This window comes from Varroa jacobsoni, unplaced genomic scaffold, assembly GCF_002532875.2.
Source record: "Varroa jacobsoni isolate VJ856 unplaced genomic scaffold, vjacob_1.0 scaffold_43, whole genome shotgun sequence".
Taxonomy (NCBI): Eukaryota; Metazoa; Arthropoda; class Arachnida; order Mesostigmata; family Varroidae; genus Varroa; species Varroa jacobsoni.
The window spans coordinates 1-25,283 of NW_019212945.1; the positions used below are offsets into that span (position 1 = coordinate 1).

The 25,283-nt window shown below is 41.2% G+C and overlaps 1 protein-coding gene across 13 annotated transcripts in view; it reads right to left on the minus strand.

Annotated features, from left to right (window-relative positions):
- Positions 1-547: 547 nt before the first annotated feature.
- The window catches only part of ERR (estrogen-related receptor), a 132,914-nt gene continuing 108,178 nt past the window's right edge, over positions 548-25,283 (minus strand). For 8 of the 13 annotated variants that reach the window (XM_086968288.1, XM_086968290.1, XM_086968295.1 and 5 more), the window contains 6 exons: positions 23,885-24,191; positions 19,866-20,087; positions 14,274-14,532; positions 9,664-9,848; positions 6,446-6,593; positions 548-5,215 (listed from right to left, as the gene is read on the minus strand). In XM_086968288.1, coding sequence (XP_086824414.1) covers positions 5,092-5,215; positions 6,446-6,593; positions 9,664-9,848; positions 14,274-14,532; positions 19,866-20,087; positions 23,885-24,191 — 1,245 coding nt within the window. In that variant the 3' untranslated portion in view covers positions 548-5,091. Of the gene's footprint in view, positions 5,216-6,445; positions 6,594-6,636; positions 7,425-8,412; positions 8,999-9,028; positions 9,168-9,663; positions 9,849-14,273; positions 14,533-19,865; positions 20,088-23,884; positions 24,192-24,661; positions 24,798-25,283 lie in introns of those variants that run through there. The other 5 variants (XM_022833147.2, XR_015311040.1, XM_086968300.1 and 2 more) reach the window with 5 other exon arrangements.

Consider the following 25,283-nt stretch of genomic DNA (forward strand, 5'->3'; position numbering starts at 1 on the left):
ATCGATAGAAATGTATGGTTGAAATTCGTAGTTAGGCGTAGCGTGTTATATGCATAAATATATCAAGCACTCTCAATGGGTCGTTGATAACGGTTTTTTCCACGATTTGCATCAATTAGCGGCCGAGGCCTTTCCGCATCGGTACTACCATGCAAAGTTACGTTTATTTTATTCAGATCGGTTTCTCTCTTTTTACCTCTTCGCAATAATTAGAAAAACGTTAAAGGGGACACGGCATGCTTCTTACCGGGCCGAAATTAGACTAGAACAAGGGCGAGTTGAGTTGCTATCTATGGCGGTGACAAATCTCCGTATACCCGGTTTACTTCTACCTGCGTTTGCGCCTATTTATTTTCTTCCTATTATTTTTGGATCATATCATTATCTACCTTGTAATCTTTTGCCCTGTCCAATCCGTCAACAATAGTCTGCTTCTGTTTGTCTGTAAGCCTAACCTACTTGTTTAGACGCGATTGGTGACACAACAGCACTCAACGTGCGATTCAGATAGGAACGAGGAAAGGTGCCCGATTGATCATGCTCCATAGAGGTGACAGGTCTCACAGCTGATCTCGTTTTATTTACATAGAAAACCCATTATAATGAATTTTGAGCCGGGTACAACGAAGGTCCGATATCGACCCTTTAAGCGTGTCTGTATGTGTGTGTATTCCATTAATGCCCCTATTGTCGTTCCATTGGTTCGCCATCATTTGCGCCTTGACTGTCACACGAGAATCATGTATACGCAGTAGCTTAATATCCAAGCACCTAGGGCATCGATCTGACGTAAACGCCCCTTTATTTTGATCACCACCTTGATCGTTGTCTTTCTCTGCTTTTTTTGCGTCTTCTGTTTTCTTCTTAACAAAGTTATAAGAGCTGCTTTTAATTAATTATTCTCATCACTGTTATTATCATGATCATCGTTATTATTATAATTTCGTAATTCCATATTTTACCTACTAGTTTGTTTTTTTTTTTCGAAATCGATTTCCCTTCGCCATCCTCGCGCTGTCTCCGACTTGTACATTCAGGGCAATATGTACCGTCACTCATAAATATATAGGCGTGTCTGTTTATCTATAGATTTACGTACTCGTCGCTTCCTACAATCATCCGCATCGTATTTACGCAGTGAATGTATATTTTTGAAGAATATATATATTTATATAGGTTAATGTAATATATAGATTTAATCGACTCACCCGTTCTTGCACTTTTACGTTTTATATGTTCGCGTTTTTCGACGCATAGGTGCCTTTTGCAGTGCCATATATATATATATATATATATATATATATATATATATATGAAACTTAAACCTCATCAATGAAACTGAGCACAGCTAGCTAGCAAATCATTATCCATGAATATATTTAGTAATAGTAACACTGTCATAGTCTACATAGGTAGGGACGACGCGTGGCATTCGCGTCACAGCTAAATGATATCCGTCAATAAATATAGTGTTCCTGTAAATTTATTGTACTAGTATCCTCGTCATAGCAATGCTCGATCAGAGCCTTAATGCTACATGTGAAAACGATTGCGACAAAGTAGCGAGGCGATCGCTGTCAACCGAACTGCTGAATAAACGCTATTTTGTCAAGACAATATAGGAGAACTTTAACATACCGCAATCCGCACAAACAACTAACTGTTTCCTTTTTGTTTTGTCAATAGTAACTGTTTTTACCCTTTCTATTTGCCAGTCGTACATCTCTCGTAGTCGGACCCGTGATATACGAACATCATATATGTCGCTCCCATCAGTCACCAAAAATCTCCTGAAATCAGCCTGTTCCGATTTGGTCTTCCCGACTATACTTACTATCCGCACAGATGCAGAGCAGAATATTAACACATTATCGTATATAATATTATTGCACAATAGGAGGCGGCAAACTTGTTCGGCAAATACAACTTCGTTTTTTGATCGGCCAACTTTCAGCGCACCTCTCCGGGGGTAAATGATGGCGATCACATCATAGATTTGATGAGTTACTATATTCTATTGCTGCTACCGCTGCTACCCCGGCTGATTTGGTCTAGATAATTCAATCACAAATTTTCAATTGCGCATTTAATTTATCGTACAGCAGTAACAGCCATTTAGCTTCGTAGTTAACTTATATATATATATATATATATATATATATATATATCTATTATGGTCACTTAATCAAATGTACAACAATCAATTTAACAATAGGGACAGAAAATGGCACCTCGTAAGCTAGATTAGTGAATCATCAGCCAACTGAGTCATAAATGATGCGATAAATCGGAACCCAAATTAATTCACGACAGGAAGACTGGACTCTTGACCCAGCCACTGGGCAAGGCTGACCGTAAATAGCCACCACAATCAGCAATTGCTGCCGCAGCAACAATCGATAGACGTAATAAATTGAATTAAGAGAGCTTAATGCGTCAGTAAGTGATCGATCACGTCGCACCGACAATCACGGTGAAAGCCTTAATGGAGTATTCACTAAATTCAACAGAGGGATGTATTGCCTCAATTTCTATCCGGCTGAGAACATAACTACTGGTGGATATAGCCACTACCTGTTTGGCTGTCACAGAATATTTAGTTCATCATAAATCACGGTCACAACAAATAAATTACGCGTACTCGACCACCAGAGCCAACACGAGTTAACATTTGTATCTGGAAGTGGGCTTATTTAAAACTTATAGTAATAGAATAATATAACAGTTGTCATTAATCAAGTTCCAATCCTAAACTACGAGTCGGGCGATATTTCTCTATCTATGATAAGCCAAGGCCCAAATAATCATTTCGTCTTTTTGCCATTACTATTATTGTTGACACCCCTTTGCACTGTCCTTGTACACTCTTTGGTACCATGCGCATACATCGTATATAATTAACCAATGTAACCTCGACGGAGGCACCACGTCATGACAATACCATCAATTAATTATATTCCTCACTTATTAATTACACAATACGCATATTATGTAGGCATCTCCACAATTCTCCTAAATAGCAGTCTCTCTATAGCATTTACATAGACGTCTGATTATTTCCCTTTAACATCCGATCCATATTTAATAATCGTAAGCCTGACCATTCATTCTTCTTTTATGGTATCTTTTAACAGCCCCTGCAACCAATATAAAGTATCCATTAGTTAGGTCATGAATAATTATAGCATGTCAAGAATTATCGGCTATAATCAGTTAATGAAGTCGCTGTACGGGAGACACACACACACACACACACACATTGTCTAAGTGTATGTACGTGCATTAAGCCTATGTGAATCTATTGTATTGTATGATACAGTTTTCATGCCGTGGCAAAAAACACGACGCAACGACTCTACTACCTTTTTTCTATTTGTCTCTCTGCTATCGATTGATAGTAAGTATATCGTAGTGCACTGTCACTCTTTTCACGATTCCAAACATTCTATATACTGTAATAATAAGTCCTGTCACAAGTATGAACACACTCATCACGTTTACCAAACCCTTTTTCCTTTCGCTTTTTTCCTAAACAACACCATGACCTTGGCCATTCGCCATGCCCTATTGGGTTAGAGACCATAATAATAGTATTTGCATCATTGCCATCGTCCGCTCCTTTTTATATCAATCAGTTAATATATTTTAGTCATACTAATAACCATTAGATAGAATGGTAATAATATAATTAGCTCTAATTAGTAACCGCTATACTACTCAACAAAGTTTAACTCTTAACAACAACGGGCTTGCGTTGTCTGTCCTTTTTCGCTCACCTCTCGTTCAACGTCGTCTGTCACCTATATTGGATATCTGCTCTAATTGCGTGTAATTGGAAACTGTTTAGTTTGTTTCTGTCTTTTTTTAGATATTGTTACTATGGAAATAATTAACGAAACACGGTCCGGCTCAGATGCGCCATTTATATTTTCATGCCGAGTAACCCCTGAATCAGTTAGTCGCACATCTCTGCGACAAACACTGGACGGGAAAAGGAAGAAGACCCAATGACCGTAGGCATTATTCCTTGTATTTGATAGATTTTTTTCCCATTACACCTATGCAAAGCTCTGTGAATTTTTCTACTTGTAGTACTAACAGCATAAAGTAACAACAGTAATCGCGCATTAGTCCCCTGGTGAATTCTCTTTACCAACAGGAATAACTACGAATCGTCAATCAACAATTGGATTGTTGTTGATAATCGATGATCCTTAGTGGTTATAATCTGAGTCGCAATAAACCGGTCACTAATCGCAGTGGCATGATTTATGGTTTCTTGCAAGCACTCCGTTCACCTCTTTTGTCTAAGCCTCGCAAGTCCTAGGGGGTGCGAAAGGACGCCGACGAGGTCGCCGATGGACGGCCTTCGTTGGAAAATAGGCGCGCGTCATTAAAATGGCGACAGATAGGCAAGCTAAGCACAATGATTACGATGGCTGTGGTAGACAATGGTTGCAGTAGAAGTTGTGGAACGAGTTGCGGTACATGGGGGCAGTTCTGGTAGTAGCAGAATTTGCGGGAGAGTGCTGTCGCCGCTTTACGAAGAAGACACTGTCTTGTTTGTCGATTTGCGTGTGTCGGACTTGAAGCATACGAGTAAAAATGACGAGATCCTCTTCATAGTCTGTTCGCGCACCCGTCCTTCCCGATGTAATGTCAGTTTTCCCGTAGAACTGATGGAAATTAATTGAGGTATAAATCCCATGCGCCGCGACCGCATCCAGCTTCGATAGTCAGGTGGAATTAGATGCTGTAGCACACAAAGCGTTAGTTGACAAACTCAAAGCAAACTGAAGCTTGGCTTGTTTTTGAACTTAGGCAGAAGAAGTTGTGTTGGTATAAGTTCTTTGGTCTTCCGCAACACCATAGTCGGAAATTAGATCTTCTTGGCAACAACTGTTAGTTCGGCAGTTGATTATTGTACTGGCGTTAGAATCACTATCCCAGAAGAAGACAGACGCAAACAAGGACCCAAGCCCGGCGCAATAGAAAGGCCAACATGCAGACAATGGCGGAGAATTAGGACGGACTGCGGCTGGTGTCACAGGCAGTAGAACTTGTGTCGTCTTTAGACAACAGGGCATTCGGTTAGCACACCGCCCGCAACTGACTACTGTGACACTCGAGCATTTCACAGAATAGTTTGTTCATTTCCACTTTGCCCTCTTGACGAGCCCGTTGCCAAAAATGCCGCACCATCAAGTCGAGTTGCCTGTTAAGGAAAACAGCATAAAATATAGAAACAAAGGGCATGAGGAACATTTAACAAGTTATAATTGTGTATTTGCAAAACCTTATGCGCAGGCATTAAGCGGGTATTAAATAAGGCATATGTCGATGACTTAATATCGTGTTACTATGGGCTAGTTCGCGGGCTTCGCCCTTTATTGCTTTATATCTAATATGTATTATCTGAAATGTAAGGATAAATATAGGTTATGGAATTAGGTCTATTCAATTGTCGCTTACTTCTTCTCGTTGCGATGAACAGTATGTTTCAGTAATTGTGTATAGTGTCTTGGCAGTAAATAGACGGCTAGCGTATAGATAGGCTCTGAAACTATCCAGTGTTCCAAATTTCCAAGTTTTTCTCACACTTAGAATAGTGGGTGTCGTACATATGCGTCGGTGCTTCACTGGTGGTAGCGGTTGGCAAATATCTCGTGCGTAAAAAGCTTTTGCATATAAACATTTATAATACATTTGTCTACCACGTACTTCCTAGCTATGGACATACTACGTACGTACAAAAACGAGCACAGAAAAACAGCATGACGGCGCAAACTGTAATGCGGATCAGATACTTGTGGTTTTTCTCTTTCCCAGTCGTGAACCCAACGATAAGAGGACGAAGAGAACAAAAACTAAACTTTTTCTAAGCTGCGGATTAAAATTTAAATGTAGTCAATAAATCTTTAAACCACTTTCTTACCATATATTACCACGAGAAAGAATGATTTTTCCTGCTTTTATAATACAGGCCAATGGTGCCATGCTTGAGCAAAGTACCCTTGAGCATTTCCGCCTTATTAGACTGGAAGTCCCATTTGCCATTTTAAATAGAAAAAGACAGTAGTTGTTTAAGAATAACGTCTTCTATCGCAAATCCTATCCTTCTTAACCGTTCACACGAACGGATAGGAAATGCTAACCACTAGGAGAGAAGAGGGCTTTTTCGTAGTATATAGACCACCCACGGAAGAGTGGCGGGTCGCTTTCATTCCACCCTCAGGAATGAAAGTCAGGAAGCCAGTCCATCTTTCTTGTTAATGCATGAACGCGCGGGCATGAAGTCATCTGACTCCAGGCACATAGACTCACATTATGGCCTTGTTTTTCCGACGTACGCTAACCCTTTTAGAACGGAAAATTTCGCAAGAGGATTTCATAATGAAATGATAAAAAACAAATAACGAATAATAATAATAGTCGATCGTTATACCTTAGCAACGGCAAGATGAGTAAGAGTTGTGCCATTCGAGGAGTAGCATTGTTTGTGTGCGCGTTGAGAGCAAGTATGCAATCCTGAAGGGACAGACTGATTGCCTCGCGAAGTTTTCCTACAGCCGCCGTATTGTCTAACGCGGTATCTGTAAAAATACATTCATCTCCATTAGAGAATGTTAACATGTTAAAACAAATGAAATGTACACATGTGTGTTATATGAGCACGAGTATAACCAATCATTGCTTCGAGTAATCAACTTAATATATAGGATGTTTATTGTACCGCGTTCCTATAATTTACTTGAATTGATTATAGACAGATTAACTAATCGTATGACATTCTCCTTTTTTTTTAACAGTGCAATGTTTCTGAACGTCGTAGAAGTTTCCATAAATATGCCTGACGGCGCACTCTGGCACCACACAGTAGCAGAGATGTAAGCAAGAAACATTCTGGAAAACCAAGTACCAGCAGATTCCGTCCATCTCTCGCTCTTGAACGCCAGTCGCTCTTCTTTAGGTTGCAAATACACGAGCTGCTATCACGCAGAGTTTCTGTGATGGTCGGGTTCTTTGTCATCTGTTCGGAAATTACTCTTGAAAAAGGGCATACAACGCGAAGTTTGCTACCCCAATAGACTATAGTCTTTACACTGCCTACCCAAGCACATCTTGATCATAGCTCGGTATTTAACTGCGTTCTTTCATACGTCAAATCAACAAGAGTAAAATGAAATAGTTGTTTGCCACTCTATTCCGTACTATACGAATTAGATATCCAGCCGACTTGGTTAGGTCGCCTTAACCTCAAGACAAAAAATAAAGTGAACATTGCGCCACTCTGATATTTGTTTTATTACATTTATGCTGAGCGTAGATGTGTAAATATGTGTTAATTAATAAGGGTCTTCTTTTGCAGAACCTGAGGTCAACCCACGTTTTTCTGCACCTTAGATTCCTCAACCCTACAGCACCTAAAAAATAACAAGCATCGTTAAAACGTGCGATAATCTTGCCAAAAGTCGAAATAACCCTTTGAATAAATTAGATGCTCTACAGGTCATACGGACAATACTCTCTTTTCCATACTTGAGAAAGCCATGTCTCTCTTTACCGCCACCAGCTTCATCTTTATCAACCAATGGTTGATAAAGATGAAGCTGGTTTTTCATCTACGTCAGACACGGCTTGACGGTCGTATCTGCCAGTAAACCAAGCGGCCTTTCGAGTCGGTACGCAAAACACCGAGTACTTTTCCTGCCACTCTGTCGTACGGTATCGACTATTCTTTCTCTATCCAAGTCTCTCTCTTGTTTGCCTGTTGATACTCAGATCTTCCTGTGACAGATTCGGTTCAGTGAACTTGTTCCCTTAGCTTGCAGACAGGGCAGGGCCCCTTAGTATATGGTACGGAACATTAATGTTCCTTGCGCCTACCTGCATGGCTCTAACAATGACTAAACACCAACCCGCTCCGTTGGGTCTCTACCACTATTCATTTCGCATGCCCCCTCACCCTTCACGGTGACTCACATTTACCCATTTGCATTGATAAATAGCCTCTTGTATTCAACGTGAACGATACGAACGCGTGATAATCTACTTATTATTTAGCTTTGTGCGTTTCTAATATTTTATATGGATGGCTTCAAAAGGAACGGGGAAAGGGTTAGAGGGTAAACCAGCCGCAGGATTTCACCATGTACTTTAGGATAGATAGTTTGTATAAAGGAAGAGGTCATTTTCTTGTAAGCAAACCATCATTACGTTATTCGTATGGACGACCGCACCGTTGTTTTATAATGGAACGTTATAAAATAAACATACTTGTACATATATGTAAGCCCCAAAAAATTCGAATTTGAAACATTCTACTCGTGTAGCATATACCAAACGTGCGCTTTGCCATATTGGCAGGAATAATTCGCCAATAATCTAGCTATATTGAAATTCCACGTAAAGTTCAATGGCCAATGCCTGAACAGAATATTTTCTACTGATGAACTAAGGAAAAACAAACATTTTGCTGCAGACCTCGAATTTTCTACATTTAATGAATAGTACACACCTCCTTACAACATTCATGTGTCCTGCCCTGTTCACATCCTGCACCTCCCTCCCGTCTGTGACATATTGCGACGTTACCACGTAGTCCTCTTTAATGCCAATACCAGCCGCAATATAGCCCTATTACTTACCGTTGGTGTGGTGATAGGGTGCTTCGCCAGTCAACTGCTCGTAAAGCGACACCTTTAACGGTGCTAATACGACTATCAGTCGTTCATTGTTGTATAATGAGCCGCGTTGTCACCCGCGAAGTTGTCAAACTCCGCCGATTGACAGTAGGGAAAAGAAAGGATGACAGCTGACAAGGAGCCACCAGTTGTTGCGATGAGGTTTTTCCAGTCGGCTTGTCATCACGTATGTTTTCCTCGGAAACGAAGCTCTCTTTGATTTTGCTCACCCCACGCGAGTAGCCGGTGTTGCCGTTCATTTGTGACGTCAACAGTAACGACCTTGGTGGACTGCACGGATAGCTGTTGCCTATCTGCTCATACAAGTACGAGCAAGTGGGGGTAAGAACTCATAGTTCGTGGACACCCTATAGCCCTGCCATGGAACATCAAACTTTTCGTCTTGCATGTACTATGGCCTGGTCCCTAGCTAGGCCATTCCGTAACAGGTCCTGTTGTCCTATTCCGGCGAAGGCTGATATACTAAACCCAGAAACGCAAAACATTGGAGGTGTCTACGTGCGAAACGCTTCCAGGTCTATCTGTTCTTTCACTTAGCAGCGGCCTTCTCCTAGGGTTCTGAGTTCATTCGAGCGAGTACTATACAATCTAACGCTGCGTCTTAGGTAGATCTCAGAATGATCAGATTATACGCACAAATATAATGGAAACGGTCGAATCAAGCCTAAGAGATCACGTACATCTTTTGTCAACCCGCAGTCTTACCGTGACTTTATTTCTTTAGTTCTATCGGATTTTATGCGCAGAAAATGCATGTCCTTCTACTATTATGCTGTTCGTACTATAGATTAAAAATGCTGTCACACAGTATCACACAGGAATACAACTGCGTCTAAATACACCAAGGGATGAGCTACCTCACACATGTTCCGATGAACTTTTGTGCTGAACTTACTTATTTACCAGCAATCTTTTATCACTGAACTGACATATGGTAGATGAAGCGCGCAATACTTACCGGCGTTTACGAGGGCCATCGCTTTTAGTGCAAGAAATTCCTCTTTTTGAACGCGGATCGCCTCCAGTCGCTGGGCAAGATGTTTGGTGTGCAGAAACACATCCTCGAGGCCCATCTCTTCGGCTTGTATCATTGAGATGCTCAGGTCTACCGCGTAATTCAAAGCGTCTAACGAATTCGTGGACCTGAAATGTTATCGAACGGCACGAGAAATAATTAGAGCTGGAAGATACTATCGAGTTCTTTGTAAATTCAGCTGTGATTCTGATATCGCCCACCACGCAATATCACATTTAAGCACATTATTATTATTAAATTCATAAGCACAATTATAATCGTTGTCAAAACGGCGCGACATGGACAGGTTTAATATGGAGGAAACCCTTCGGCCTATTAGGATAAAAAGGCCAGAAAAATTATAAAAATCATTAAGCGGAAAAAATGGTTCTATGCATTCCTAACTTGCTTTGCGTCAATGAAACATCTCGATCGACATGAAAGTAATCCAGTAGGTTACAGAGGTTGACCAATGAGCTGACATCTATCGAAAAATGCAACGTTTGCATCATTAGAAAAGTTCGGCGAGCTGAACAATTCTTAGAGGTCGTTACCTAGCCTCAGGTGACGTATGTAGACCTAGGTTATTTATAACGACCTTTTCGTATTACACAGCACAATCACAGAAGGCTTCTGATTGCAAAAAGTACCAATTGATTATTTTCGTATGAAGCTTTAATTGAGCAATAATACCGCAGCAGATACTTGAATAATTAGCTAAATGTCTCTCTGTTTTATGGTTCAAATAGCTTGGCGTTCCAAATCGTCGCGTACGTTAGGCACGCGTCCATTAGTAAAAGTCCGTCGTAACATAGCCTAATAATGTCAGGATACACACGTAATCGCACAGTATATACGCGCTAAGTATACGAGTGCCGCACTAAATGTACATTACGTATAGGAAAAGCTACTATATTTGGCGCCGTTGTTCGTTGTTCAAGCAGGCCCTACAGTGAATCAGTACACCTCCGGCTGTTCTACCTCTATCTCTCTATTCTACAAACAGAACCGTTGTGCTCTGACATTGCAGTAGGAAACAAGGATCAACTCATCAATCTACGGAGCATTCATTAAGCCACTGCAGTATGGACTGGTACAATTTCAGACAAAGGCTTCGGTAGCAGTGGCCTGAGCCATGTTGGGCAAGCATTTTCCTCGTCTAAAAGTTTGCTTCTCCAGCAGGAAGTACGTTCGCAAATGCAAATAAGATAGTTTATATGGTGAGAAAACGTTTTTTTTCTATTGAATATCGAGTTCTTCACATAAATTGGAAAGAAGCATAATTTCTATAAATGAAAGTGTATCTATGTACTTTCGGTAGACAGGAGCAGATTCTTTCAGCATTATTTCTAGATATATAAAGCAATTGTTCACTTGATAATAATGAGGTCCGGGTTTGTTCAAAGAAATATACTGGGTTTTCTCATGTGCCGCTTGCATATCTATAAAAAAAAAACTACAGAATAACTCATAGATTTGTGATTGGAAAGGTGTTGCTTACGTTTCCGAATTCGTACATTTTTCAATACGATTTGGGCAGTGAGCATTACGACCAGGGTGTTTTTAAGTATAGTAATTTCCCTTCAAAGATATTGTACTTTATTGAAATACCGCAAAAAACATTGTAGACGATGAAAAGATTTACTGCTCATTTTTATAGTGCGCTTCTACATGCATCTGCATATCTAACAAACCTCTCAGGTACACGCGAAGAGCAATAAGAGGAGGATCAGTAGGCGACCGTTGCGTTTTTTCCTCCACGGAACTTTTCTTCATCCCTTTCTTATCTTACCTAATGGAACTCTTTCTAACTCCTCTTTTTGAGCCCGAATTCTGATCCAGGCTTAACGTTTTCTTCTTACTTCTCTTGTTTTTCAAGTTTCTCGATGCCCCGGGGTTTAGCTCAGACACTTTTTAAGAAAGGTAACAAAACCTCGCCTTGCCATGCGGAAGTAATCCTTGTCTATAGTCGTAGTTTAGAGAAGCCGCTTGCCTAACAGGGTACGCATTGTGTCTTTTTCCAGCTAATTCTCTAGTAGAGAAATGACATATCTGTAGTGTCAAAGGCTTATATCGGACGCTTTGGAAAGCTCATAGATGGTTTAACAGGCCCAAATATGAGCCATTAGCTGTGTCTGGCGCCAGTAAGGAAAAAGAGAATACCTCGGCCGATCTACGAATGCATTCGTGTGTGCTTTTCAGTACATCGTAGTAAGGGGTTCATTAAATGGGTTAAATTGATGACTCGAGCTGCTTCGAAACAGTCAGATTTCAGAAATGCCGCAGCAGACTACCACACCTTTCGCACACACAGACTTATACTGACCTATCTGAGACATTTTGTTTGAACGGCTACTGACCTCGTAGAAATCCAGCCACCAAGCTAACATTAGTTCAGCTATCTGACGTCACTGCGATCGAATCTCATGTTGGATTTATCTAGCCTTGCTAGTGCTATTGGCAAACAAGAAGTCACGTGCTCGTCATAGGCTCGTTTTCAAACTTTCTCTCTCTCTCTCTCTCTCTCTCTCTCTCTGTTATATTAAAACAAACAGGATTTTTTCTTTTACAATGTCCGCTGGCTTGTTTTAAAAATGCCATCTGAACATCTCCGTGCCTCCTTCAGCACACTACCACGTCAGTGAGTTCGGGTTCGAAACCTAACCTGGTACGCAATATTTGCCTCTCTGGAAGCACTGAAGAGAGTCTCCATAAGCTCATGAAACAGTTAATTTAAGGATCTGTCTCCAAGAGCTAGCTATTCCGGAAAAGTTATTGACACCAGTTGCCTCAACTACACTAAATTAGGGATGTGCTTACCCATGCTTGTATCAGCCGTACGAATGTACCGAGCAAAGGGTAATTCTAATGTCGCTTGAGGCGCGCGTTTGAAAAACAACGCCTTTCCACGTTATTGTTCAGTATTCCTACGCTTCTTCTTTCGTTAATCTGTCACCGCCAATTCTAGCTTTATGCCCTTCCGGGTCTTTTTGTCATTTGTATTTGGCAGGTTTTTCTCCTCATGTTCAAACTTTATCTAACCACATAACAATTTGGTGCTAACGTGTTGCTATCGAGTGTAGCAGGATCTTCCGTAATGCCGGTAACGAATGCAAGCATTATTCGAACTTGATTATGTCGTTTCTCGTCACATATAACACACTGTTTCGTAGAAGTACTACACTTCAAATAAGGAGTGACAGACACCCTTCGAAACTTCAATGAATGCAAAAGTTGTTACAAGGTATTTTTATCTGCTTCAAAAAGAGTTCTCTGACTCTTCTGGGCGAATTAATTTATGAAACCAATACGTACAGCTAATTGTTGATTAAAAAAGAACAAGAAATATCGTTTTCAGAGGTAGGTGGCGCAGGTGCTCATTGCTATGGCTCTTCTTCATGAACCGGTCAAAGGCATTCTTAAACAAGATAACCGTTACACATCGACTGCCATATTATCTAGTGAGCCGGTGAACAAAACTTCAAGTAGATGTCTACGAGTAGGCCATATTTAGAAGGGCGTAACGGTCACTACATGATGAAGGTCTCAGCTAAACTTTGAGTCAAGCTAGAAAGATGCTGGCAGATCCACACCAGTTTTAAAGTCTGCCTATATAGCCAGTCAATTAGCCCAGCACCGTTCTATGGACAGCCCGGTTCGAAAGCGATTTCTTATAAGCAAAAAAGAATACTGCGTATATACATATATATATATATATATATACAATACACTTCTACACTCACTTCTTACAAATGTAATAGAAAACAAACATGAAAAGACATCTTATAGAATGAAACATTCGTGCAAAGTGAATTCGCTGCCCCTTATTCTACAGATAACAAAAAAAAAAGTACACTTTGAACTATTCGAGCAACTTCGAAGCAAATTATGGGTAAAAACATTTAGCCAGTTGGGCCAGTGAAACCCTTGCCTGCAGTCTTGACAAGTAGTACAATGTCTCTAAAAATAACACGTAGCAAGAACAAATGCGCTAGAATGCTAATGGTATGCCCACCCGTAGAAGATCATTACTCTATTGAAAAAAAAATTAGTAAAAAATAGTATAAGGAAAAAGGTTAGAAAACATCAAATAAACTATCAGCATAATTTACTTGATTATTATCGTATAACGATACGATATTAACCACGACTGAATTGAAGGGTAGCAAAAAAGGAAGATTCACATTAGACTGAGGTGGTTAAGAGCTGCCCATGACGTCGCTAGATAGTATTTTCTAGTAGGAGCGACTGAGCTCATAACTGGATTTGCGTAGTTGTTGAAATGACGTCGCGGACGTCAACTGTAGTGTCCCATATATGTAAGCATGTAGAAATACACAAAGTGGAGCAAGAACAGAGTGTTCAAGTTTATGATTATGAAAAACGCAGAAGTAGCATAGAAATCAATTGGAAACCTACATTTTCCCATCTCTGCGTTTACACTTCTGCCCACCGCTTCCGTTCCGTTCTGTGCGTAGATGTTCCATCCATACGTATGTGTATATATATATTTATAATACTCCACGTGGATAAACGCAGACGTTATGACCTACCGATAAGCCAATGACAGCGAGAGGACTTCAGCCCAAGAGGTCTGTAATAGGCGCATCTGGTCATCGAGATTGAGGGCGCTAAAGCCCGGTATCTGTCGGGCCCATCCAATTGTATTGACTAGCTCGCGGTCCATGATGTCCGAGAGGGCTGCCAGTGCTGCCGACGGGTCATGTAATGATGCATTGTTGTTTACCGCAGACAATCGAATTGATAACGGCTCTGGCTCGCAACTCAGTAACGCTGAGATAATCGTGTTTTCTGTCAAAGTGAAAAATAGAACACATAACAGAATCATAGAACTTATTTTAACTACCTTCTACGCTCGTATCTCTATACATGTGGCATATAAATGAAAAACAACTACCGGATGTTGTAACCGATTAACTTTCATGGTGCAACGAATTCGCGTCACCGATCATAAAATCCGTTCGGCAACGTTGCGGATGGTTAACATAATGGAAAACTCCTACAGTACCTACGATTATGATGCCGCGGAGGGTCGCAAACGTTGTAATGGCAGTATGTACCTAGCTTTTCGTCCATGTATTAGCCTTATACACATAGTATTTAGTGCAACGATAAAGTCTATACACAAGGAAACTGAAAGCATTGGAACTACTGCATTTTCTTGTTGTAGCAGAACGTGGATTATCTATACATTTAGCACTGTGTTATATCCTAGCGTTAATCATCATTGTATTGGCCGCGCTTAGGACCAAGCGATTCCTCATAATAGATGCACTAGTCCCATGTCGATATTAATACCATTTTGATGTGGAGAAAAATGCTCGTCTCTATACGAATGCTAATAAATAGGCAGGAGGCAAAATTGATTTCGTAATTATTTTGCCCTTTAAGCGATTATCAACGAAGTAATATACGGGCACATATTAGTGGGAATTTTAACAACTCTAATTAGGATTTATAGTCAATAACAGTTCTCTCGAACCATAGGCTTTTTCCCACCGCCGCTACTACAACGATCGCAATCAACCCCCGAGACCCAGAAAGCAGCTCATTGTTCTTGGTCTTCGTGTTCGCTGTTTTCTCCTTTATATAAAACAGCGCTTATCAGCCTACACAACCTCACACCGACGCATCCAGCGTTCCCGCGGTGCGCCACAGCATTGCGGATCAAGTAGTTACACTTGTATCTAGTCCTCTTTTGACTGTTTTCCTCTGATGAACGAAGAAGAGAGCAGAGGACTTTCGCTTATTGACCGTAATGGCGATACCTGTTCCGCCCGCTGTTGGGATGCGCTCAAAGTAACTGGAAAACGTGGCCGAAACGATGCGATACAAAGGGAGCCTTCCCGACCAGGCCGTTACCGCTGGCATTTAGATAGCAGGCTGGGAAATTGATACTGAATAGCTAAGCGAGAATTGTATTTGTGCAGGTGCAATTGTCGACATAAGAAAATTAGTCCCATATAATAACAAGCCTAAGGGCTGGCATGTACGTACGTAATATTCCAGTTTTCGTTGCATCTGAGCTCGCCGTTTGATGAAACTATCGGTCGAATACACTTTTGTCGCATATTTAGTATCACCACTTCCGTATTAAGGACATTACGTAATAGCTCAGTTTGGGAAGATCAACAGGAAAGCCGGATTCAGCCGTAACACAGAGCCCACCTCTCTGTGAGTATTCAATGGCGCTAACCATTCGATAAAAGTATAGAAAAAAAAAATGGAACTCTACGTGGATGGGTCAGTTTTTCTCAAAACATAACTAATTTTAAATTGATTCCGAAATATAAGCTTGACAAGAGCGGTATTTGACAAGTCCTTTTGTGTTCGTTTATAGCAATTTCATTTACTGCAGTGTGTCTAACTAATTCGTTTTACTGACAAATCAAAGCTATCCAGCTTGATCTGTACAATTCATCAGGTAAGCAGACCTTTTTTCTACATTTCTTCGAAGTTTCCCCAATCTAATCTGCTAGGCCATTTCCTCTAGTGGCATAGCTTTTTATCTTTCCCGATTGGCTCACAAGTATCACCTTTGTTCTATCTTGTACACATGGCGAAACTCGACAAGTTAAACTGAACAAGTTCAACATAACAAAACAAAGAACTTCTTGTTCTTTTTGCAATTTCACCCGTTATCTTTTGTGCCTCATCTAACCATTTGCGAGGCGTCGCGGAGGCATCAGGAGAAACGTGAGAAAAAAAAGAAACCACCTCTTCTCCAACGACCCACTCGGCTCAGGTAAAGTGATGTCTAGGATTTGCCGAACGGTTCAGCTTTTCTGCTCCAGTTCGTCCCGTTCTGGAGAACAGTACGATGGTAGCCCTATCAAGCTGATATTTTTGTCAGAACAGCGGCTAGAGAAGACACTTACAGGCAGTAGACGATCAGCGAAATCTACCTCGGATGATCGTGGTTCAACCAAAAGCCAATCACGCATTTTACTTAGCCGTTACGATATAGCAACACTGTCCTTCTTCTATACTGTGAATTCTATACCATGAAACGAAGCGTCTTTCATGCAAACAAAAGGCGCCACTACGGAAGTATGTTTGCTTGTTAGCTGAAAATGGCTAACGTATCACAGCAAATGTGAATTCTGCACGTTACTGTGTTACAGTACAAAAATAGTTGCGGTCGCTGACCTTATTCTATTCGGCCGCCTTCCTGGAGGTACTTAAGTGTCCTGGACAGAAACACTTGGCAAACTTTGTCACAGCGTGTCCAAACCAGGCCATTCCAAAAGTTCAGTTGGTCGCTCGCTAGCGGTTATGGAAATGTGCATGATAACGGGAACTTGCATGAAAATAGGTGAGCACAGTTTAGTGAAAAAAACTCTTTAGTTTGCGTATGCCTATAATGATCGCCATTAGCAGCGATAGCTAACTATGAAAGTCAATTGTTGTGGACAAGTACAATGCGACTACGCGGCTGCAGTAACTATTTTCGGAAAATCTCAAATAAATTTTCAGCAGGCGTTATGTTGCCTCCCACTTATACGTGCTCTCTGTCGTCGAAGAAGAGCACCTCCAACGACGTGCTATGAATTCGCTGAGGTTCCTGTGTAAATCTTGTCCACTCACACAATGTTTCTCGCCAAAATTTTTCTTAGTCGTGGAATATTTTTTGTTTTGAGATCGATTATTAACTTGGTAGGCTCAGCTATTGCACATATAGCACGGGCGCAGACATAATCACGGGTTCTTTTTGGTTGTATATATATATATATATATATATATATATATATATATATATATATAGCCAATGGAGTGTCGTCGTTAGCTTGCCTTGTTAACTAAACAGCAAAAAGGAATTCGCTATTGAACAAGCAGCCGACATTTCACAATCAGGTTATTGCTTGCAATTTTTTTTTTTACCTGTAATTACTGGAATAGGTCATGTTGTAATTTCCTGCGGCCTTAAGGTTACCGGAGAGGTGGCTAAATTTGGAGATCATTAGTGCTACGACATGCAGTCACAGAAACTAGTTGATAGGGATTCCCAAGCAAATTGCTACCTAACGACACATGTATCCCACAATACCGTGGTTTCACGTGTTCTACCGTATTCTGCATTTTTAGCTGGCACTTAGAAAACATTTCCTCGTTCGTTCATTCATTCATTCATTCATTGAAATCACCTATGTCCCATCGGCTGATTTTCGAATGAGGTGAACGCCGGGCTTTTTGTACCTTTAACATTCGCGTTTTATCGAGAGTTCCGCTAGCTCTGCACGAGAGGTGCCGAACGAAAGCTCCTGTGACGAATTAGAGGCCTGAGGCATAGATATACCGTATTGCGCCTAAAAGCACGCGCTTGGTGTGTCTAGTCGCTCTTAAGTCTCGTTTCATGTAGGGAATTTCTTCGAAAATCAATAGAGACAGGTATGTTGCCACGACATGTCGATGCCGCATGGAGTACCACTAGAAAGCCTACCGTCTGTACAATCTCTGTTTTCGTTTACGTATTAAATTTACTATACTGTTTAGATGAACAACACAAATGGGACACAGATTTTACGTGCACAGGCTCAAATGTGTCGATTAAGAGTTGCGTAGTATTCCAGAACGTCCTGCTGGCACGACAAACAAACTTTAAAATGAACATAATTTATATAATTATATCGACATATTCGAAATTGTTTATGTGCTTGATTATGACATGTTTAGCACATATCTAGCAGACTATGCTATATTTTCTTTGCAGTTGACGCTTGCCAAACAGCATAGAACTGCGTTTTTAACACCCCAAAAGAGAATTTTTGTTGTACCAGGCTTCGATAGCACCTCACGCCAGGATGTCTTTATCAACATAGAGCCTCTCGTGCCCCGTAAAAAAGAACCACGATTTGCTTCCTTTGAACAATGAAAAATAATGATGTTTTTGAACGGAATTAAAATAATTGACACTTTCGGGACAGGAGTAGCTATACACGTCGCAATGGAATGAGCGTCGATATGGGGTTTCTAACTATAAAGCAAGCAGTAGTTCTACACGCAGAGGATAATCCATCTGTGAAACCTGGATGTAAGCTATAATGCACGTTCATCAAAGCTTAGCTGCTGTTTGATGAAACCAAAGTCAGCAGACCCATGGGAAACTAAGTCGTTTATGGGATTGGTTACGTACTGTACACGGTACCTCGTATCACATGTAACCAATGGTTGAAATTGCCTTGTGGTCGTGGTAATATCAGCAAAAACTCTTTGGAAATGAATCAATACTATCGAAAGTTTGTATGAAATTTTAATACTAAAACGTATATATTGAATGCTTTATCGACTTGTGATAAAATCATTTTGCATATATTCCAAGCAACGCGTTCCTTTCACATTGTAGCTACTGTATCTCTGAACGTGTCCAAACTGTTTTTGGGATCGAGGGGGGCGGGGGGGAGCGGTAAAAGGCAAGCGAACCTCTAGTTTTCAAATAGTGACTGGCCTATAACGGTGGACACCGACAAAGCAGTGTCTCTTTGTTGTTCCGATAGCTGAAGGAACCCTGCGACCGGGCCAGCTCTGGCTGATGCTGCTAGTGGCAAGATAAGAGAGGGCAGGGGAAAGATTCAGGGTAAGCGTCCGGGCTAGCACGAGCTTAGGAAGAGGAATGATTTCGAGGAGCCTCTTCATTAGGTTTCTAAGCACGTTTTCATGCACTGAGAGGACGAAACAGCCGCACGATCACGTACGGCTGTCGCATGCCCCTAGCGGTCCATCTATCCCAGCTCGTTTTCTCTCCACCGCTCAAAATACCACTTTGATTGTGGGCCCATTCACACACTGTAATCCCCATGTGCCAATCTCATGTACATTTTTTGCAGCTTAGACGCCTAGAAATCACACGTCATAAACGGATACTTACGCATGTCGCAAATCGCGCAGACCAAACTATCAGTAAATTAATAGCTAAATGAATCAGCAGTAAACTGATCTAGCGTAGTAACTCGTCAATTGTTAACCGGTCGCGGTATTCAGAATTTGAACAAAATTACAGAAAAATCCGTGAATAGGTCTCCTGTAGCCAACTTATGTCTGCCAGATAAAAAACATCTCGACAATACTCTGTGAATATATGCTTATGCGTGCAGTCCTAAAACGTCGGTACAACCCATAATACTCACCGTCAATCGAGATACGTTTAACGGGTTGCGCTGCAACCTGATATGGACCCTCAGGATTGCGTCGATATTTTTGGCGACCGCCACGAACACGATCAAGGCGTACTCCCTCTTTAAGCATGCCCATCTTGAGGCACTTCTGAAATCTACACGCCTGGCACGCTTTACGCCGACGCTTATTGATTTCGCAGTCGTTGTTAGCTGGACACGTGTATTCGATATTACCTGAAGCAAAACCCAACAAAGCGCTAGGATAAAGTTTGCGCTTTCTTTGAGAACCTTTTAATTGTTTGATAATACTAATTTACCCACAACAACTGCGTCCATTGAACTATATCGGTACTTCGACTATAACTCAGTAATTACATTTTTTATAGCATATCAAAATATCATTGCTTAGAATTTTCGATATTGTGTTTCTTAGCTCAACTTTTTTTTTCAGCAGAACGAGAGCAGATAACGCATAACGTGCTCACTTATTACCCCAGTAATGGGAAGGAGTTCTTCATGTTCCGTTCCTTGGATTTATATGAGTTGACTTATTTCGAAAGTTGCAAGAAGTTCAGCACAATCATGTTTGCAAATTGTCTGAAAGTTAGACGTAAGGTGGCTGCTTTGAAGTTTATATTCAAAATCATGTTTAGCCCTGAAGGCCGTGCTTTTAAAAGACCTGCTTTTGACACAACCCTTTCGTGCGTGAACTATAGGAAATTAGGTGATATATTATGCAAAAAGAAGCGTGACCCGACCCTTGGTACATAAATCGTCATGCTAATAAAGTCTGTGATCTGTTTATTTGTAAACAAAGTTAATAAACGCTCTTATATAGGGGCAAGGCGGTCCGCGATTTTGTACAATAAAGGAGGAATTCGAATTAAAACACGCGTCATATCCGCCAATCCTAATGCCTCCCGTCATACGCATTAAGCCACTAAACGCCAATAACAGCATCTATTATGCACTCCCGGACTTCCCAACAAGCCTGAATTAACGTAAAAATTCTTTGGCTCACTCAGTGTCGAGCAAATGTCGATGTCAGAGTCAAATAAATTTTGTGAAAAGGTGAAGATGGACCTTCCGAGTTTACAGAAGATCTTTTTGCGTCCCAGAAAATAAAGAGAAGTTTAAGAACAAAAACTGGCCATCAAAAGCACAAACCTGAACCATGTAGCTATAGCATCAAGGAAAGTAGCAGCTGAGATAATAGCTTTTTAATTGAATCTTTAACAGAGCCTGAAGTGAGACAGTAATTGACAGCTAGGCATCTTATGATACGACATGATAAGGCATGTAACAGATATTCCGTTTCGTGATGTGCTAAAGCCGTGCCAATGCACTTATAGTAACCTGATTTTAAAAGAGACATTTTTGAGGCCATTTTAAACGGCCAGGATCGGCATACCTGTCACAAGTGATCCTCCGACACCACTTAGTCCGCCGTAGCTTTAAAAGCGGACCAAGAATAAACCGAATAACAAAAGCATTTGAAACTCTTTGTGGTTAAATCGATGAAAAAGATTATTTTTCGAAGATGCAGCAACCTTACGCGTCGTGCTATTTTATCAAATATGGCGCATAAGGTCGCGCAATAAAGAGCAGACAGTAAAGCAGCGCCTAATTCTGCTATAAGGGATAAACACTCAAAATGCCTATAAATCATACTAAGGCTCCTCTCTACCAGAAAACGCAAAATCGACCTGTATCCATAAAAGAAAAGAAAACCAAACAAACAAAAAGTCAGAAAGGGAAATTGTCAGTCCTTGAAGTGTGAATAGACGATGTTATGGGGTCGGTCTACCTATTTTCATTGATTTTTTCGTCCCACATTCTTTTCTTTTTTGGTCGTTATGCCTTCACTGTGTTCGCCCCTTACACGGCCTTTGTAACTATTCCTACCCCCCCCCCTCCCCCCTCCCCCCATATTATGCCATTCGCTCTCGAAATTCTTCGCTGAAACATCCCTCGTACAATCCGTACCCTCTTTCTTCTTAGCCGATGAACGACGTTCCTTCTTTCCACCCACAATCCACAAGGCAGCAGTGTCTTCCACTGCAAAGCTTCAAGTTCTTTGGGTCGGGGAGAAAGCCGAAATTGATTCGATCGACAATCTATTCTTACAACAAACGAAAAGGCAGACCATTATTTTTGTTAGTGCTGATGATCCCTGCAAAATCACAACTTCCATCGACTTCATTTTCGGCGGATCACTCTAGGTCTTTTATGACCTCCGTCCCCACATACAAGTGTCGCTTGTTTTTTTCCCTAAGAACATGGTTCGGTTCGAGCTTAGATCTGGCCATTTAAACCATTTTTAAAATAAATCGTCTGCGAAGACGTGCACACACAAACATATAGTTGAATTTTACGGGTTCACGTTACGCCAACAACGTATAGTACGTATGTGTATGACTCAAACATCTTCCAACAATTCCTTTTTATCTGGGTTGAATTTTGTTCCCATTACATTAATTCGACTTTTGAACTATAAAAATTGCGAAAAACCGCGCGTTCTTTTGTTCCGAGTTCTCTAGAGTTAGCTTGGCTTCTTCACTGCTGTCTCTCACTTGAAGACCACGATGCCTGGAACGGCGATCTTGTTATTCGACTCTCTCTCGTAGTCGACATTCAACGACGCTGTTTTCTGGCTACTCCCTTAATTCCTGTTTGATTCCCACTAATCTGGAGAAGTCCTCCGTGCGTGGGGTCCCCTCAACCTTTCGAAGAGCACTTCCAGAGCTTTCTAGTCCGTATAAAGTGTACAAGGCTGTATAAGCTTAGCCTGACTTGTCCTTCTGCCAAGCCTTGTAGAGCAAACAAGAAGTCCAAGTATGAACAGCCCTCTCCTTTATTGCCTTAGCTTTTTTCTCCATTATCTTGTTGTCGTTTCATCTTTGGCGAGACCTGCCCCCCCTGTAGTTACGGCCTTCCATTTTCTAAATTTCAACACTCACTGCCCCGAAGCTCTCTGATATTCTCTGCCAGCAGATTTCAAACGCCTCTTCTAGAAGACGCCTTCCTAGAAAAGACCTAACCTTTTGTCACATGCCTCTTTACATTACGGTACGAGCAAAGGATTGCCGTCCATAGGCGCCTGTACTCCTTCACCAGGTGAACAGCTGCTCGTTCGTTGGCCCGTCCGTCCGTCCGTCCGTCCGTTCGTCTATCATAACACACGTTTGCCTTAATGCTGTCCACAGGCTGATTAGACTTTATGGTGGAAAAAAGAGGCGGAATCAGCGAGTAGCGTGAAAAATAGGATGCTTTGAAGGACTGCCAGATGGAACGAAAATTCGCTCGAGGCATATAAGCAATGTGGGATCAGGCACCTTTATTGTATAGATAAATCAAGTTGAATGCGTCTCGTACTCCTTCCTGGCTGGGGCATGAATTAACTTCCATATGAAAACGTGATTATTTGTCTGTAGCGGTTGCATTGGAAGACACTGATAGCAAATCCTGTGCTCACGGTAACAGAACAAAAACCCCACTGTGCCTACGTATAGAATCGAACATTATACTACCGAATTGGTATTATCGCCTAATCGATCTCGAACTAACATAATGAAAATGATCACATCACTTATTAGATAGTACATCGCGGACGAGAATATCACCTCTCGTTGGGGCGTCTGTTCGTACAACGATGTCTTACCTTAATTTCATCCGATGTACCACTTATGAGATAATATGATTGCTATATTAATTGAGCTTAAAGCAAATACTAACAGCCTGTCTTATCTTGCGTTTATTAGTTAAGCCGCCTCGTCCACCTAACTAGATGTAGCTTATTATCCGTAAAATAATCGCAAAGTATAATAATGACAGCATGTGCCGTATAGATCTAGCCAATGATTCAGTTCACACCCTGCGCACGATTGACATAATGGCATAAAAGTCCACCCAATCTCTATGGTAACGTTCGCATGGAGACTGCAATGCCAACGGACGCCAACTCGCTACCAACCAGCGCTTTTTTCAACTTCTACATTCTCTTTATCTCCTGCATTTAGCTTTTTTCCTACCTTGAATGGTCCTTTTGAAGAATGCTTTACAAGCTTCGCACGATGCAACGCCGTAATGAAACCCCGACGCGACATCCCCACAGACGAGGCACACTCGTCGCGGGGAGCCCTGTTCGCCCCGTTGGCCAGTAGCATTTGCTTGACCACCCGTAGTTCCACTACCGGCTCGAACAGCAAGGTAGTGTCCGACCCCGAGGCTGCCCACGCCTACCATACCACCCATGCCCCCATTCACGTCTCCAACCGCCATCTCTGGGCTAAGAGGGGGCGAGGGCGATGCCTCTTCGCCGATATCATCGCTGTACGTCTGAAAAACAGAAAAATAGAAGAAAGATGAAATATACATATATGTATACAGTCAAACTTCTACTATCAACAACAACAACAACAGCATCCATATGTGTGTACATGTTGTTGAGGGTAGAGGTTCGAATCAGAATTTGTAATGCACCTTCCCTTTCCAATTTCAGCAGGCACACAGCACCCCCTTCCCTAAAGTCAGTCTGGGCTTTGCCGCAGATTGCTAAGTATTCTTAAAATTCGTTTTATTTGCACGTAGTTTCGTTATGTATTATTATTATCGTATCGACTCTCTATGATCAACCGTTTTAGCATTGGCTCGCTCTCGTCACGGGATGTTGCCGGTGGAACAATGGTCGTGTAAATTGTCTCGCTTCATCTCGCGAGACACCCAAACATTGGGCTTTTTTTTCTCCCTATAACCAGCCGTCTTCAAATAGATTGAAACATTTTCAGGTGATCGTTGACGATACTCACGATGGATACTCACGTGTCGGTCCTGCTCGACCATCGCTATGATTTCATCAATTTTCTCTGCAGTTGATGATTGCCCACTACGAGGAACATCTTTCACATTTATATTTCCAGAACGAAAGCGACCGAATCACTTTTGGGCTGATTCTTCCGATCACGCACCTGATTATACACCCACAAACAGTACCGATTGTTTTTAAGAGCCTGGGCGTGTTGCCCTTACTATAAGGAAAAATGGTAAATTAAAGCAAATTTCACTCGTCTCCAGAGCGCTTTATTTGTAGCTCAAATAAAGGCTCCATTAAGTACATCTACTTCTACTGGTAAATCTCAACTTTGAAGTGGTACCAACATGGACTCGACAAAATTAAAGTCGATACATTATGCGACAACTCTATATATAAATATATATATAGACTAATATATATATATATATAGGCAGGCAACTTCATTACCCGTTAAGCTATCCCATGGACTGCTTGACCATAGTTCGAAACTGAAGGGCTTCACTTTTTAATTGCATATTTGAATTTCTGTTATATATATATATATATATATATATATATATATATATATATATATATATACGCTTTATCGGAACGCTACAATTCTAAATTGCGCTAGA